The sequence below is a fragment of the Macrosteles quadrilineatus genome, unplaced genomic scaffold (genome assembly GCF_028750875.1).
Source record: "Macrosteles quadrilineatus isolate MER2022 unplaced genomic scaffold, UCM_ALF_1.0 Scaffold_2__2_contigs__length_208266976, whole genome shotgun sequence".
In the NCBI taxonomy this organism is placed as follows: Eukaryota; Metazoa; Arthropoda; class Insecta; order Hemiptera; family Cicadellidae; genus Macrosteles; species Macrosteles quadrilineatus.
In genome coordinates this window covers 182,844,777-182,861,040 of record NW_026542595.1, presented here as the reverse complement: position 1 = coordinate 182,861,040, position 16,264 = coordinate 182,844,777, and the positions used below count along the sequence as shown (strand labels likewise).

The 16,264-nt window shown below is 37.4% G+C and overlaps 1 protein-coding gene across 3 annotated transcripts in view; it reads right to left on the bottom strand.

The window, feature by feature from the left end:
- The window catches only part of LOC128987626 (thrombospondin type-1 domain-containing protein 7A-like), a 268,164-nt gene that overhangs the window by 18,642 nt on the left and 233,258 nt on the right, over positions 1–16,264 (bottom strand). For all 3 annotated transcript variants that reach the window (XM_054408575.1, XM_054408577.1, XM_054408576.1), the window contains 11 exons: positions 12,132–12,256; positions 10,320–10,493; positions 9,184–9,293; positions 8,271–8,497; positions 6,781–6,970; positions 5,744–5,933; positions 4,565–4,683; positions 3,224–3,421; positions 2,743–2,940; positions 1,752–1,947; positions 1,074–1,212 (listed from right to left, as the gene is read on the bottom strand). In XM_054408575.1, the coding sequence (XP_054264550.1) occupies positions 1,074–1,212; positions 1,752–1,947; positions 2,743–2,940; positions 3,224–3,421; positions 4,565–4,683; positions 5,744–5,933; positions 6,781–6,970; positions 8,271–8,497; positions 9,184–9,293; positions 10,320–10,493; positions 12,132–12,256 (1,866 nt within the window). The remainder of the gene's footprint in view (positions 1–1,073; positions 1,213–1,751; positions 1,948–2,742; positions 2,941–3,223; positions 3,422–4,564; positions 4,684–5,743; positions 5,934–6,780; positions 6,971–8,270; positions 8,498–9,183; positions 9,294–10,319; positions 10,494–12,131; positions 12,257–16,264) is intronic.

The window sequence follows — 16,264 nt, the reverse complement described above, 5'->3', positions numbered from 1 at the left end:
AAATGATTCGGATGGATGCTACGCGCACCCTTCACATTGCGAGCTACGTTTCAAACGTCCACTCATTCGCGCATGCGCATAGGGAAGTTGGCCATTCCTACTACAATCATAGAACATACTTCCTCTTACAACTCAGTGGAGGTGTGCAAAATGTCTGAGCCTTCTGTCCCATGGTGTCAACCCGGATTTTCTGTTCTGTGGCTTGATTCAAGTAGTGATGATAGTGACGACGAGGTTGTACTTTTGTACTCATTATCAAAAAGGAGAAAGTGGGTTCATCCGATTAACAGTAAGCGGCAGCGATTTGGTGAATCATTGTAATAATGCAAATAATCATTGTAATACAAATCATTGTAATAATGATTTACTGTACAGTAATTCGTATAAATATACATGGTTATTGGTTAGGATACTTTATTCTCTTTGTAATCTCTTTGGAGTGTAGTCGCAATTTACAACCAAATTTTATCTTTCTCTTGTTGATCTCTATAAATGTCTATAGTTGTATCCCAGATAACTGGGTAGGCACGGACAGCCTCAATTAATTCAGCCATAACAAACAACAAGGGAGGACACAAAACAACAACTACATGAACACTATGACTGAAAAACACAAACTACTGAACACTGTGATGCGAGTGACACTTGCCTCGCTGAGAGCTACTGCTCTGCCTGCGCATGCCTGAGGGCGTGATCGTCCGCGGACGTTTTAGAAAAATCGCTCCCAGAGAGATTCCGCCAAATCGTCCACGGACGAATTTCTGCATCCGCGGATGGACGCTACGTTTCAATGGGCGGTGTGAACGGTCCCATCTGATAACATGGGCAGCGATTTATTTTCGCATCCGTCCGCGGACGAGGAAATCGTCCGCGGATGCCAGTGTGAAACCGCCTTTAGCAACATTCCCTACTAACCAAGAAATCTCTGGGATGCAAAACCTCATGGGCAGAACGCAACAGTTAATGAAGTACTTTAAGTTTGACCGTCTCTGAAGGAATTGGGGTAACCCAAACGGCCCACAATGTGACTACTTAAGGCTACAGTCCCCTACACGATCTATCATATACTTTACCTGTCTTGTGCGGTTCTGCAGCCCGGGGCCACACCTGACGTTGCAGTCTCCCCAGGCCGACCACTCAGTCAACTGGCAGTCTAAAGGACAAGGCACCAGGCAGGGCTCCTCTTGTAGTCCAGAGCCTCCTCCACACATGCTGTAACAAACATCGCAGTCTTAATATCTTAGATGCTTACACTAGTTAACAGTAGTTTGCAAGAGTTTTTATGAGGATAGCAGGATTACATGAATGTGAAAGAGTCCACTCGGGCACAAGAAACACAAACATTAGGGTACTTTAATTTACTCCAAAGATATATATTTTTTTAAACATAGTGGTTTTAATTAAAATATATACACTGTGGGATTTGACATTTTAAATGTTGTTTTGATTTGTTTTCCAGGAAAAGGGAGTCCATGGAAGATAAAGGCCATCTTGGATTTTCTCGCTACAAAAGCAATGTTAATTTAAACAATTTCAAACAGCCGCTGAAGAGTTATTTACTATCACAAAATATTTTTTCAAATACCAAAGTTATTGTAATTTAAATATCTAGTGCACTTGTGATTATAAATTTTCTTTGTAGTTTTTTTAATTGTTTTACGAGTTAGAATGTTTAGGCTTCAAGGTCTCTTAATCTGGGAACGGTAGTTTTAATGCTATTAATGGTCCAAATTTACACTTTACTTTCTCACCTTGGGTCCACCATCTGATCCTTGTCATTGTAGCAGCCGACAGCTCGGTACCGTGTGCCGAGGCCACACCCCTCACTGCCATTGGTCAGACAACTCGACCAATTAGAGATGGGACGAGAGTAGTACATCTCACAAGGACAAGGTTTTGTCTCCACCAGAGGCATCTCTTGACAGACAGCATGTGCTTCTGACAGACCTGTGGTCAAAGTGAGAATAATATAATTGCTACAATCACACTAGGCAAATGTTACTACAGTTTTGGGTTTTAATTAGTTTACAATGTTGTCATAATTTAATACTTTTTTTTTAAGAAGAAAGGGAGGAGATTTAAATTAGTAAAATAAACGGTGGTCAGCAAATCTATGAGAAAAAAATAGGGCAATACAAGGGATGTCTGTGATATTAGATCTCCAAAGAGCTTCTGCCTGATAGAGCAATGTAGCTCAAATATAACCCTGGCACTATGTTCTTTACTTCTTCCAAAATCTATGCAAAGCTCAGTCTTAATAGCCTTTATCAATGACCGGGAAAACTCACGGCCAGTTACACATTGTAGTCTTGATTAAAATTTTTGTTGCTTAAGTTGCCAACCTCAAATGAAATCCATCACCAAATGACAGATGCCTATGAATTAAAGTGTATGTAAAAATGAAAAAAGTACGTGTGAATAATGGAGTAATGGTACAAGATCAAGATCAAATTTGCAAAACCAGAATGTGTTGCATCTATAAGTCTTTTCTGAGAGTTACAAAAGTTACGGACATTTACTTGTGGCTGCGCAGAACCAAAGTGATCAAATAGTTGTAAAGAAAGCTTTGGTTAAGTATGCTCGAATCCAATCTCCAGTCTTGGAATCCAGTCTTTGGATCTCAAAGGATTAAACTTTTGGACTACCTTCCCATAAGAGTATTTACTACATTTAAACAAATCCAAACACTAAAATGAACTTAAACTCGTCAACTCCAGAGTTGGTCAAGCCACAGTATCCTACCGATAAGTTGTCTGGTCCGGGAGCGTTTTCCGGAGCAAGGCTGCTGACACAGGCTCCACGAGGACCACTCAGTCAGCTGACACGGTACGTGACAGTCCATGTGGCAACGCTGCACAGTGACAGGCAGCGGAGCCCGAGTGGCGAGACAGAAGCGGAGCTCCACCTTGCGATCTGTGCCTTCCTCACTGCACCACAAGTCTGCAATCAGAACCAGTTATTTACCTGTGCACTGGAAGCTTCTGATACATGGTACAAAGACTTTTCTTTTGACAGGCTCTTCTGATAGTCTTGAAAAAAATCATTATCATTATACATTTTAGTTTTGTTATATTCCAACATTGTGTGATTCTAAAGCATAATTTTGCAGATGTGGCAAAGTGAACATTTCAATGCGGTGGAAGAAGAAAGAAGTAAATACTTATGTATGCTTATGTACTAATGACTTCGCCTCCAAGACAGTCTTGCAAGTGACAATACGTACCCCTAGTCCTCAGCCCATGGCCACAGCGGACATCATGAGCCACCTGACACTGGCTCCACTCTCCTGTGCCCCACTGGTGTCTAGGGCATGGCTCACTGGGGGTGAAACACTCCCTGGTCTCCTCCAGAGGTCCACAGTCCGAGCCTTCCACCACCACTCGATAGCGCGACTGTTGGGTCGGTCCTGCTCTCGTACCATCTGCAGGCAATACACCAAGTGTAGGAACCAAATGTGACCATCTGTCGCTCACACCATGCGTTCTCTAGCAATATTAAAGTTTGAAATTTGTTTTGGTAAACCTTAAAGGAAAAATACAGTGTAGGCTATAGCTGGAGCTACCATCATGTGCAGACAATATTGTGGGCTTCTACTCTCAAGGTGTACTAATTATTGTTTTCTTTCAGGATTGTTTGTTTTCTTAATTTTGATTACTGTAGCACTATCAAGTTCTCTGTTTGGTTTTTCTTTTGTGATTTTCCAATGTTGGCTAGGTTTGTAAACATACTTTCTTACTTTATTATGTTTTTAGATACTTTACCTAGGTACGGGATCAGATTCCAGGTATTCCTCGATGTAAAAACTTTGTCCGCAAAAATTTCTTAAATAACAATCTCTAGTTACGTTATACCGGACAGAAACACAGGGTTTTTTACACTCATCTCCAATAAGAATGTCACAAAACTAAACGGTTGGTACGTCTGTTTCCTGATTTCAGATAGCTGATTTTTATAACAAATGGTAAAGTTTCTATTTCTATGTTTGTTTTGACAAGGTTATTTGGTCTCAGTTGCTTAGTTGAATACTATATAACCAGGGCCGTGTTAAGGGCCAGTGGAGCCCTGGGCAAACCCAAAAGCAGCGCCCCCTTTTTTTCCTAGTGCTGGCGGGCGGTGGTTAAGGGGCACCTGGTGGGCGCCCCCAAACCTCTGGCGCCCCTGGGCATATGCCCAGTCTGCCCGTTTATAAAAGTGGGCCTGTATATAACCTGTCAGTTAACAAAGGAATACTAAAACACAAGAAAAGGCATTTTGTATTTTAGAGTTTGCTTGTACAGATGTTAGAGTTCTGCGGACTTTCAGACTAATTTTAGGTAGGGGACACTTAATTGGAACTCCATAGCTCTTTGGGTGAGGCAATTTAAGACAACTGAATGTTTGTGTGCCGGGACTACAATCTAGGATCACTTGAGGGATACAGGTAAATTAAACCTTTTATTGTAAAAATCAATGATTCAGAGGCCACCCATAAAAACATCTTTAGCTGATCCACGAGGATGATAAATTGATAGTCTGATCTATTGTTGGTTTAGACATCTACAAAGGCATTTTACACAACACATACTAGGTTGGCAGTTCTGGGGTGGACAGGGTGACCACTCCGACCATGGAGAGACCTCACACTGTACTGGACAGTCCTGCACACAGCTACGAGACGTGGCAGGCTTGGGCAGCAGCTCACATCTGCAACAGAAATACATTAAACTAGGGTAGTTGATGAGGATACTTCTCTTCTGCTGCATATTAATTCTGATTATAAAGGAGTCACAGTCAGTTACAGTTAAGGAGTTACAGTCAGCGCCTTTGAACGGGACTTTTAATCAACTGAAATTTGTATTACATTAGCACTTCAGTGAGTTCAAAGACTCCATCATAGGGTTCGCTTAGCAGTATATTAAACAACCTTTAATACACTGTTTGACTTGATTTGCTTGGTGAATCCTTCTGCCAATCTATTCAAACAGGGCCGAAATAGATCATTGAATGGATTTCTAAAAAGAAGCTTATGGTGGTCTCATTAAAATGTATTAAGTGTAAGACAATCTTTAACATTATTATCATTACTTTTAAGATGAAAAATCATCTAAGTGCGTATCTTACACTTATATGTGAGGGATCTACCTGGATCATGGATGAGTGTAAAATCTTTTTTTCTAAAACATATTATTAAAACCTCATTGACATGAGTACCAGTTTCAAAACACCAAAAAGCTGCTGGCTTTCCTCAATATTGGAATGGTGATCTTTTGACTGACAGGTATGCACTGCAACCATGGGCAACTTTTTTATAACCCCTTTAGCTGATAACGGCTGGAGGGTCTGGGGGATTTGGAATAGCTTGGTACAAAATGTTTGATTTTACGAATATTTGTACCGGTACCTAAATTTGCTTCATCAATGTATTGACTTTAGCATAATTAAAAAAGAAATTGAAAACTAACTTTATTTCATCTCTATTTACAATATTTTAATCTTTTTTTCTTCACAGTTTTTTTTAATTCAGAGTCAAATTTTCTGATCCATACAGGAGATGGTCTGATAATTGTTTTATATATTTAACTTTTGTTTTTTTATCTGAAAAAATTTATTGATACATTGTAGCCCGATACCCATGACTGCAACTAATTAGCTACCAAACTTCAGCAATATAAGTTAATAAAGTTTTATAGTTTTTAAAATTTAAAAATCCAATTAAAATTTTTCAAGGTAACTGTACCGTATATTTAGAACAGAAGTTACTCACTTGCTCTCGTTCACCATATCCTGATTGTCCTGTACACACCACACCTCCCGCACCTGCACTCCCTCCCCTGAGTCACATGAGGCGTTGCACGGTTGCCACGGCAACGTCAGCCAGCTGTACCCGTGGCAACCGTGACTGTTGCAACCGTCCATCTGCAACATCTCATCCGGGTCGGGACATGGATGACCACCTGGAAAAAATACACTTTTAATATAGTCTTATACTAAACTTTTTCTTGAGTTTGAATACCGGCTCAGTTGAGTTTTATGGATGAAATAAATCGTTATGACTGGCCCCACTCGTAAGAACCCTGCTATTAAAAACCCTCTATATCACAGTGCTTAGAGGACCATGATCACTTGTGGTACTAAATGATTTATTTTAGCTATCTGTCAATAATCCTAATGTCGTCAATGGTGACCGGTGTCAAGATTGAAATTTCATCTTCAGGATTTTTCAAATATCGTATCACTCAAGTTAAGGTGGTCGTGACTAGCCAGTTATACATATTTGTATAAAGCCTGTTTGTTTTCAAGTTTTATGTTTTCTGTTCATGTTTTTATGACCAACTAGGATCTTAACTTGAGTGATATGACATTAGAAGAAGCCTGAGGAGATTTTAATCTTGAAACCAGTCACCATAGACGACAGTAAATCAAACCGTTTGAATTAAAAACAATTAACTCTGTCGACTTTTGCTTGCCACTCACTAGACTTTGAGCAAAACAGATTGTAAAACTATCCCAAATGTTTCCTAGGCGCGGAAGTGGAACATGTAACGCGGAGAGCGGACACTACTTGACTTAGGCAATTTAATGCTACTGTTTTCCTAGAAGTGGAGCGGAACCTCATGTTAATCTCTTTTCCCTTGTCCGCTCTCCGCACTCCTCTTCCGCGCCTAGGAAATCTTAGCTTTAGTTAATAGATGGTAGTTGTATGTTTTGCTTGCTGATAAGCCTGATACTGGTTGGCTAGTAGCTTGTAAATTAACCCTGTAATCAACAAGATAGATAGGCCAGTCTCCACAATAGACTCACCAGGTCCGTGAGGGGCTATGATGGTACGGTTGCGGTATCTCATTGCCAGTTTGTTGCGTGTGGAGCAGCTCTGAGAGCAGGGACTCCAGTTTGACCAACCCGACACCACACAGTCGTAGGGACAAGGCAGTAGACACGGCTCCTCCGTTGGGGGCTTCAACTGGGGACACAGCCAATCAGCAACCACCTCCTGGGGCAAACACATCCTGATTGGTTAAACTGTCTCGTTCTCAATAAACAGATACAGAAAATAAATAGATGGTTAATAACTGAGATTGCCAATTTGAAGTCTTTCCTATTCAGGTAAGTCTGCTATCCTCACAAACAACCTACATCCTTGACTTACCTTAGAGTGGTGTCTTTGGTATGTGAGTCCGATGACGTAATATTTTCAAGTTCATGCCCCCCCCCCACGCTAGGGTGCTGGACTTGGGTCTCCTGCTACCTTCCTACCTCGACTCAGTCTACCAGGGGCAAGGGCGTAATTTTGAGGTTACAGATTCATCTGCAATTGTTCGGTCCCCTACACCGAAGACACCTAGGGTGTGATTGATCCAACAGACCGAAGATAATTGTAATCATTTGACATAGTTTATATCTGGTACCTCCATAGTTATGTACCTACATAAAATATTTATAAAATACGAAAACGGTGTCACAGTCCGAAGACACCAAAGGTGTAGGCTAATCAAAGTCGCCATTACTCTATGGGTAAAACAGGCATTATATGAAGTCTCAGTCAAACGTTAAAAATTGACGGAATTCTGATGCCTTATGTTTTTTTTTTTACATCAACTAGTCCATAAACTTTCAAAATATATGAGATGAGGCTTTAGTAATTTATAAACAGTATTTTTTTAAGTTTTACTTTATCAACTTTTAATAAATGTATTAGTTTTTTTTTCAAAAATATTTTACCAACACTCAGATGGGTTTTATTTGACGATAAACCACATAAAAATGTAAACATATTAGGAGTAATAATTTTACATAGTTTTATCTTTAAAATTATAGTTATATACAACAAATAAAAACGGCCTCACAGACCGAAGACACTAAATGTGTGATACAAATCAAGACACTACTCTAGGGTTAAAATTACTAATTAGAGGATAGTATTTATGTTTTCTGTGAATATTCAGAGTTTCACATTAAGAAGGTAGATTTGTGATCAAATAATTTATTTCACTTTACTAATGATACAAACATTAATTTAATGTCCTTATTAACATAAACTAAGATATATTATGTTTAGCCAGATTAGTATTCTTTTGTGATTTGTGTATTACCAAATCATTAGCTTCCAATTACTAGCCAGTCCAGGGCCACGCATCATGAAGTAGCTAAGAGTTATTGGTGATATATGGCAGGTTTTGAACCAAGGACTTTGGGGACCAAAGTTTGCACTCTACCTCTACACCAAATCGTTACACAAGTCAACTGTTGAGTGGCATAGCAAGGAGTTTTGTCATCAAATTTATATCCCTTACCTTAAACTCAGTAGCATCAGTGTGTGTTGTACAGGCTACTCGCCTAGTGCGTCGCCCAGTGCCACACTTGGCCGCAGCCCCGGGCTCCAGCTGACAGGCCCCCCACGCATCCACCGTCCAGGAGTAGCAGGCGGGGTGTGCGCAAGGTTGTACCTCAGTAAGCGAGGGACACTCCAGCCCCAGAGCACTAGGAGGCACAACCACGGCTCTCGTCCTCTTGCGGTGACCTACCACAGAATGAAGAAACATAGAAAGATTAATTACCGTAACTAATCTGGATTTTTTAACACAAGTGGTGATTTATAAAAATTATCTCCTTTCTACTATCATATAATTTTTCACTTTTCAATCGGAGAATCCATTTTAGTACATGTAGGCAGCCCTACACAGAAGACTAGTTTGGGATAATTACTTAGTATCACAGATAGTTACGAGTGTTCTTTCACATTCAGACGTCACAGTACTTGTACAAATTAAAAATAACTTCAATTCCGTGTCAAAACCTAAAAACAATGGTAGCAAAATAATCTTGGTTAATAAGCAGGAGTCATAATACTTGGACAAATAATTATAATTTCATTTTAAACTAAAAAAAAATAATCTGGTTAAATTGTTGTTAATGTTTTTAAAACAACGCTAGGAATGAAGAGGATACCTTTAAACTGATTGATAGGTTGACAACTTTGCTCACGTAACTGAAAAACAGAATCACTTGACAGTTCTAAAGGTATTTTAAACATTCATTTTAAATTTTGTGTTGTGAACGTTAAAATAGTTTTAAACGTTTCTTGGATCACCCAAAGAAACTGTTGAGTCAAGGTATTCCGCATTGGTCATATTTCTTACTCTATAACTAGTTTTATGTATGATTCCAAGGAATCGTCAAGCTGTGGGTACCAAACATCTAACATACCTTTAGCAGATAGGTTGGCTTCATCGGAGGGAGGACAGTGTTGGGGTAGACAAGGACCCCACACACCCCAGGGTCCTACCTCACAGTCTCGGGGACACGCTACCTCACATCTGCCAAATAACAGGGACAATACTAAAAACAGTATATAAGTAGGGGGTCTGAGGAGATTGGGGTTAGGAAAAACAGGAAGTGACATAGTACTAGAAATGTGGTATTGATGTTTAAAGTGGGGATGTTTACAATTTACATATCACTTCTAACAAAAAGTCCTTGGTCTTCTGGGTACGACCGCGTCGGAAAACTAGGAGAAATACTAGCTGCTGACGTTTTGGCTTCGTTGCAGATAGCCATCTTCAGAGCTGGTAACAGGCACTAACTGAAACAAACATTAGTTAGTAACTGTTACCAGCTCTGAAAATGGCTATCTGCAACAAAGCCGAAACGTCAGCAACTAGTATTTCTCCTAGTTTTCTGATGCGGTCGTACCCAGAAGAACAAGGACTTTGTGTTAGTAATTGTGATCATGGAAGCCTTACTATATGACTTATATGACTTCTAGTAGGATATCTATTCATATCCCCCCTTTTTAGTTTCTCTACCCGCAAACTCTTTAGACAACTCTTTGGACCACACAAAAACTCCCTATACTCCTATTATTACTTGTGTTCATTGTGCAGTACAAAGCGCCCATAAGCCATAAGCACAGTTTTTGTAATTAACCAAAAAATATAAGGATTCATAAAACACTCCTTTCATTTATTCTAACATTCTTATACTACTATAGGCTACCAAAGTCAGTATTAAAATCATTAAGTCAAAATACCAATTTACAAAATAGCTAAAAAACTCAAATAACTAATCTATAGAGTAAATAGCTGAAATCTATTTCGCCGCCTTCAAGATGGCCACGAGGAAGGTTTTCACAATCCACATGATGTTTCCAGTTGTGTTAATAGCCCAACTATCTCCTATTAGGGCCCTCGACTACCATATGAACAAGGAATGGAGTAATTTTCGATGAACAACCATCAGCCCAAACCTAGAGTAGAGGCACGACTTCTTACAGCAGCATTGTTAGAATAGATGGCTGAATTTGAAACCCAATAGCAAGCTGTACTTAGAGTAGGACGATTTACCTCTGCACAGTTGGCGGTGGTGGAATTGTATGACAAGCCTTGGTAGGGAGAGGTTGGCCACCCTGGGCTGCTACACATGTGATGTTCCTGAACTGTAGACCTCCACCACACACCACCTCTGCCATCACATTGGGCAGTGTACACGTGCTCCACTTGGACACCAACCATCTGTACCTGGAGTAATACACGAGTCAAAGTAACAACTAAACAATCGTAAATGTATTTTTGTACAAAGGGGTAATACTTGAGTAGGAAGTTCCTCTGGTGAATTTTAAGTAGGTAATTGCAAGAATAATACCATTGACTATTGGATAATTAGACATCCTATCTATACATACAGTTTTCACAAAAAAATCTTGTTGAGTGAGCCAGTGCTAGTGTCAGAATGTGCTAGTGTCTAAAATTCCACTTTCTTCCTTACTATTTGTTGCTGACATAGTTAATGATAGAGTTGCTATAGCTTATAATAATAAGTTCCATAAGTTTGAATCTGTATCAAAGTGAGTTTATTCAACAGAAATCAGTAATTTACATCAGCACAATCTGCAATTGTTCACATCAACTAGGACAATTTTTATTTAAAACTGCTTTAACTTTATCATGGGGATAGAATATCTACTTGTGTCAATACTAATACTCAAATGTGGTCAAAGGTAATAAATAGCCTAAGATGACAATAAAGTCATTTCATTTTAATTTCGTAAATAAAAAAATCAAATCATAACTGGAGCTAAGGAGACAAAGATTTTGAATATCGCAATCACCATAGATGAAATTTCTTCACAAATCTTATGGAAGTATAATAAGAATAATGCTATCTATAATTTAGGAGGTAATGGATAATGTAAAATGTAAGCAGCACAGACTCTTTAAAACATAGCAGGCCCGCTTTTATAAACGGGCAGCCCGGCTGCACTAGGAAAAAAGGGGGTCTTGCTTTTTGGTTTGCCCAGGGCTCAACTGACCCTTAACGCGGCCCTGAAACATAGTTATACTGTTTTGGTTCTATATTATGTACACTACAGTGTATGCATTGACTAATTAGTTTACAGTGCCACATTCCAACAAAACATAGAAGAAATTCTTTCTAAAAAAACCATTAGGTGCCATGGTTGGTTATAATTTATAATCAATCAGATTAATAAGACACTTGGTGTATAATTTCTCAAAGGTTGGACTTTTTAAAGAGAAATATAAATTATTGACTAAAGTTCCTATTAATATTTTGTATTAATGTATAACATTTAATTCTTACTATATTTATTTAGAGGTTATAATAAATTGTTGTAAAATTGTGTTATTGGTTTTATGAAACTAATATTATCAACACAAGAATCAGAAAAGTTAGAGGATAAAAAATAATAAAGCAACTTTAAAGGGTGTTGAGAGTGAGATAGTGGGTTTGAAATTGATCTTGACATCAATGTAATCTTCAGAGTTCTTAAGGATGTGCCTCACTCAATTTTATTGTAAAGGAGGATGTAAGTTTGAGGAATATAAGATTTTTTTACAAACACAATATTTTTAACATTAACACACACAGCATCTCAGGCACTGGAAAAATTTAGACTCGGTAAAAATAATAAGACTTCGAGGGTATTGAAAGTGAGTAAGTGGGTTTGAAATTGATCTTGTTATGTATTCAGAGTTTAAGGATACCTAACTTAATTTTATTGCAAAAGAGTTAAGGATTGTCTGACGAGGTATGTTTAACCATTATTTGTCATATTAACGCAATCCTGGGGCTATGAAAATTAATTTGAAATACCACACCCTCATTAGTACCAGGTAAGAGAAATGTTTTCAACTAACTTGTGAGAGCAGAGAGGTAGGTTTGAAGTGGTGGACTTAGTCTCTATCAAGTGAGGACATGGTTGGCCTTGTCCTTCGTGGAGTCGTAGAACTTCTCGCTTTCGTTCTGTGATCTCTGCCCAAACCTGCAATCAATAGAAAAATTTACAATATTTTGTTCAAGGTATGTTTCTATTCACGTTTCCAGGCCCAAGGTTGTAACAATAAGGGTAACAGATAAGTAAGGTACAGATTAAACATGCTTATGGGATGGGACTACTGTGTACTTTCAGCTCTGGTATTTTGGGGCGGAAGTATACTTGTGATGAGCAAGGAAGGGCTAGAACGGCAAGTGCTGTGCGGAAATGCCCATCGCAATGGGCACAGGTCTTCCTACAACATGAGCAATGTAGTAGATGAGGGTGAGGGGAGCCGGACTTTGCCCTAGATACAAGCACTAGTTCGAGACACCACTTAAGTATACATTGAATGTATCCTCTGTTCCCTACTTCTCTAGCAAGTAGTTCCCTACTCTACCAGGCTGGTAGAGATGTTAAACAATAAGTTGTTGTGCTATAGAGAATGTTGCTTTAAGCAAGTTAAGAATTTTGATCCAGGAAACAGTTTGCTAAGTTTCAAAGTGTTGGGAAAAATAGAGAAGTTGGAGCACAAGTTTTTTGGTAAGTGTAAGGTTATGTTTAAGTTTTAATTAATTGGGCCTTAGAAGTAGTACATTCTCAAAATGTAATCTTCTCAAACTATTATTAGAAGCAATTTTCAGATTATTTCACGAATGTCCTTATTGCTCTAATTAATCTTGCCAAAATGACGGATTATGGATTATTATTGTTTTTTTTCAGTTTGAGGTTAATTCTTGAGCCATGTCTCCTCAAAGTTTTGTCATGAATCTGAAACTCAATATTAGCCATTTAATATTTTCCACCACCACGTGGATTATAACATTATACATGATGATGGGGATTATACATGATAAACTTTTATGTTTCGTAGGTACCAATGTTACAGCTTTAGCAAGAACCATCAGCTAAGACTCTTCACTTTTAAAGAAAACTTAAGGCATAAATAACCAGCACAGTAATTAAAAAAAATGGAAACATACTTTTATGTACCATAGTTATTCATAAAAGTCTTCTTTAAAAAAGTTTGAAATTAGAAATCACCAGTAACATGTTTAGTGTTAACTTAAGTGTGACAAATTGTCAAAGTACACACACTGCCCAACGAGGAATATTGATGAAACTGAGTTGGTATTGTTGTATTGGAACAAGAGTGATGGAGAGACAAATAGAAGTTGGCTGGCAGGAGCATACTGATGAGCAGCTAATCTTACAACTACAAGTGTGTGTGTGTGTGTGAGCGAGAATCAGTTGTAGCAGATTGTATCGACGACGTAGAGTTAGGAGATAGCAGCTTTGCCTTATCAGTACACCTTCATGTATATTGAACCACCGACCATTCAACCAAGATTATTGGATAGGTTAGTTCTGAAAAAGATCAATTCCAAATCCTGACCCAGTTGAAACGTGTTCTAAATCAAATTTACCTGACTAATTGTAGTTAACATTTACCATAGAAAATCCCCTTCTTAATTATTTATTGGGAAACCCCACCAGCCCACCAGAGTATTCTTTACAGAACTGTTTCATGATAAAATACTCATGGTCAAAGAAGAATATCCTTCCAAGATTAGAGCATTGTTGAAATAACGGTTTTTAAATATGTAAATTGCTATGGTCAATCTCTCATATTTTGGCTGTATTTGTAGTACAGTATAAATAATGACAACCGTAAAGAATCCAGCAGACAAATAAAAAAAAATATTTTAATTTGATCATAAACTTCATTATTCATTATTTTACTAATTGGTTTTTGTGATAAAATAAAATCAACACCTAAATTATTAATGCCATTTTTTATCCTTTGTACTTAATTTTCAACATAGTCCAACCTTAAAAAAAATTCCTTGTTAAGATGTTTTTTGAAAAAATGTCTGAGTATAAAATTCATGAAGCTCTAGTGGTTTTTTAGACAAATTGTAGAAACATATAGGTAAGATTTTTCAGATTTTAGACTGATATACATTTTATTTCAAATCTTTTACATTAAAATTATTTGTGGAAGAAGGCCTTTATTTTCGACCATTGGAAAATATATGGTTTTTCATTTAACTCCCATGAAACAAATTATACGTGCTTATTATTTCATCTAGTTTTAAAAGCAAATACTAATAATAAATAAAATATTTAAAAAATGTAATAGTGTGTAACCCCTAAACATATCTACTATAAAAACCTGCCACATAAGTGTCACATTACCAATACAAAAACCTCACTTTATTAACCACTTCCGTTTTATCGTTCAACACAATCGGAGGATGACGAATGAACGATTAAACCACGAGTTACAAGGTTGACAGCATTTCAGAGGGAATAGCAGACAATGCAAATCACACTAATGCGAACAAACAGCAAACGCAAACAAACGGGAATGCAAACATGTGCGCCACCGATGTAGCAGATTCATCTCAATCACACTTGAATTACCATGTGTCAGCACACCGTTTGTGTGAGGTCGGGAGTCCTGACGAGGAAAATAGGCGTAAAGGTAAAAAATAAAATGTTTACGAAATAAACTGAGGGACAAGTTCAGTTTTATGGATTATTAGTTGATTTAATTGACGGTTTACCTATTTTTTATTAAAATATTTTGCTATTTTATAAAAATAATATCCGTATAAAACATGTTTTTAGTGGAGGCAGATAGTAAACATCAATCTATGGTCAAATTTCCAAATTACTGCTTTGTAAATAAAAAGTGACTGAGGTAGAGTTCAGAAAGATGTTTGCAACTGATTCTGAGTATTCTAACCTTCTAACGTTCTGCTCTGGTACAAAAGCTTTCATTTTGAAACAATAATTGTTATAGTGAATTTATACTGTACCGAATTTTACTGTATGTAGAAAAAAAATATTACAAAAGAGGGAAGCTGTCATTACGACCCCTCTCTGCGATAAGGAATCATTTCTGAGAGTTCTTTAAGAAATACAATCCACAATAGAATTTGAAGCATTACAATGATTTATTGATGTACTGATAATCTAAAAAGAAGAATCAAATGTTTGGGTGGATGGAATTTATACAGATTAATGAAACAAAATTTGTCTAAATTGATTTTATATGGACATTTCTTTCAATTACAGTACTGTATTTACTACAGTACTTTCCCTTTTTCTAAACATGTTTTTAAAGGTATGTTAACCTAACATATTTTTTCACGTTTAAAATAAAACCCTGAAATTAAATTTGTTAAAGATGTTTTCAAGCTTGATATTTTAGGCTAGAAAACTGAAACTGTATACATATACAGTTCAATCTGCAGTAACAGTAAATATGTGAGAGAATTGGGGGTAAATGTAGGGAGGCAATGAGGAGGGGGTAGCCGCAGTCTCTAGGCACGTGTTACTGCAGGGAATCTACGCTCTCAATGTATCCTGCAGGTTTGTAGGTATGTAGTGCAGGTTTACAAGTCCAAATATTTATATATAAAAACCAACTGTAGTGGTATATATAAATTCTAATTGATTTAAAAAATTGATATCTTACTACACATTGTAGTCTGCTGTAGAACAAAGAATAATACATGTACTACATTAAATTTTGCAAGTTTGTTTAAACCTAACTATGATAATTGTTATATAGGTGGTTTCTTATAATATTAATAGAAAATTTTATGGCTGTTAAAGATATTAAATATAGCACTTGATTTTCCAAATTGAATTTCTTCCAAAATTTCTCGACTTGATGAGGAATTGTTCCTCTTGATCCAATGAGCAGTCCATATACTTCAAATTTAGATATTTTATATTTTTCTGAATAATAGGGGATAGTTTTCTTATAAATATTTACTTTTTCTTCATGGACTTCCTGTGGCTGATTTTCATTTGTCTCAAGACGAACTGTTGGGTCTATAATGAGACCGAAATCTTTCCCCTTGTCTATATACCTCACAGAGCCCTCTTCTTCTATAGCCGTGACCTCTTCATAGACCTCGTAACTTTTCTTTCTGAATTGATCAGCTATGATTTTTCTGATCGTATGGTGGCGGGTATTCCGTAGAAGACTACTAAATGGGC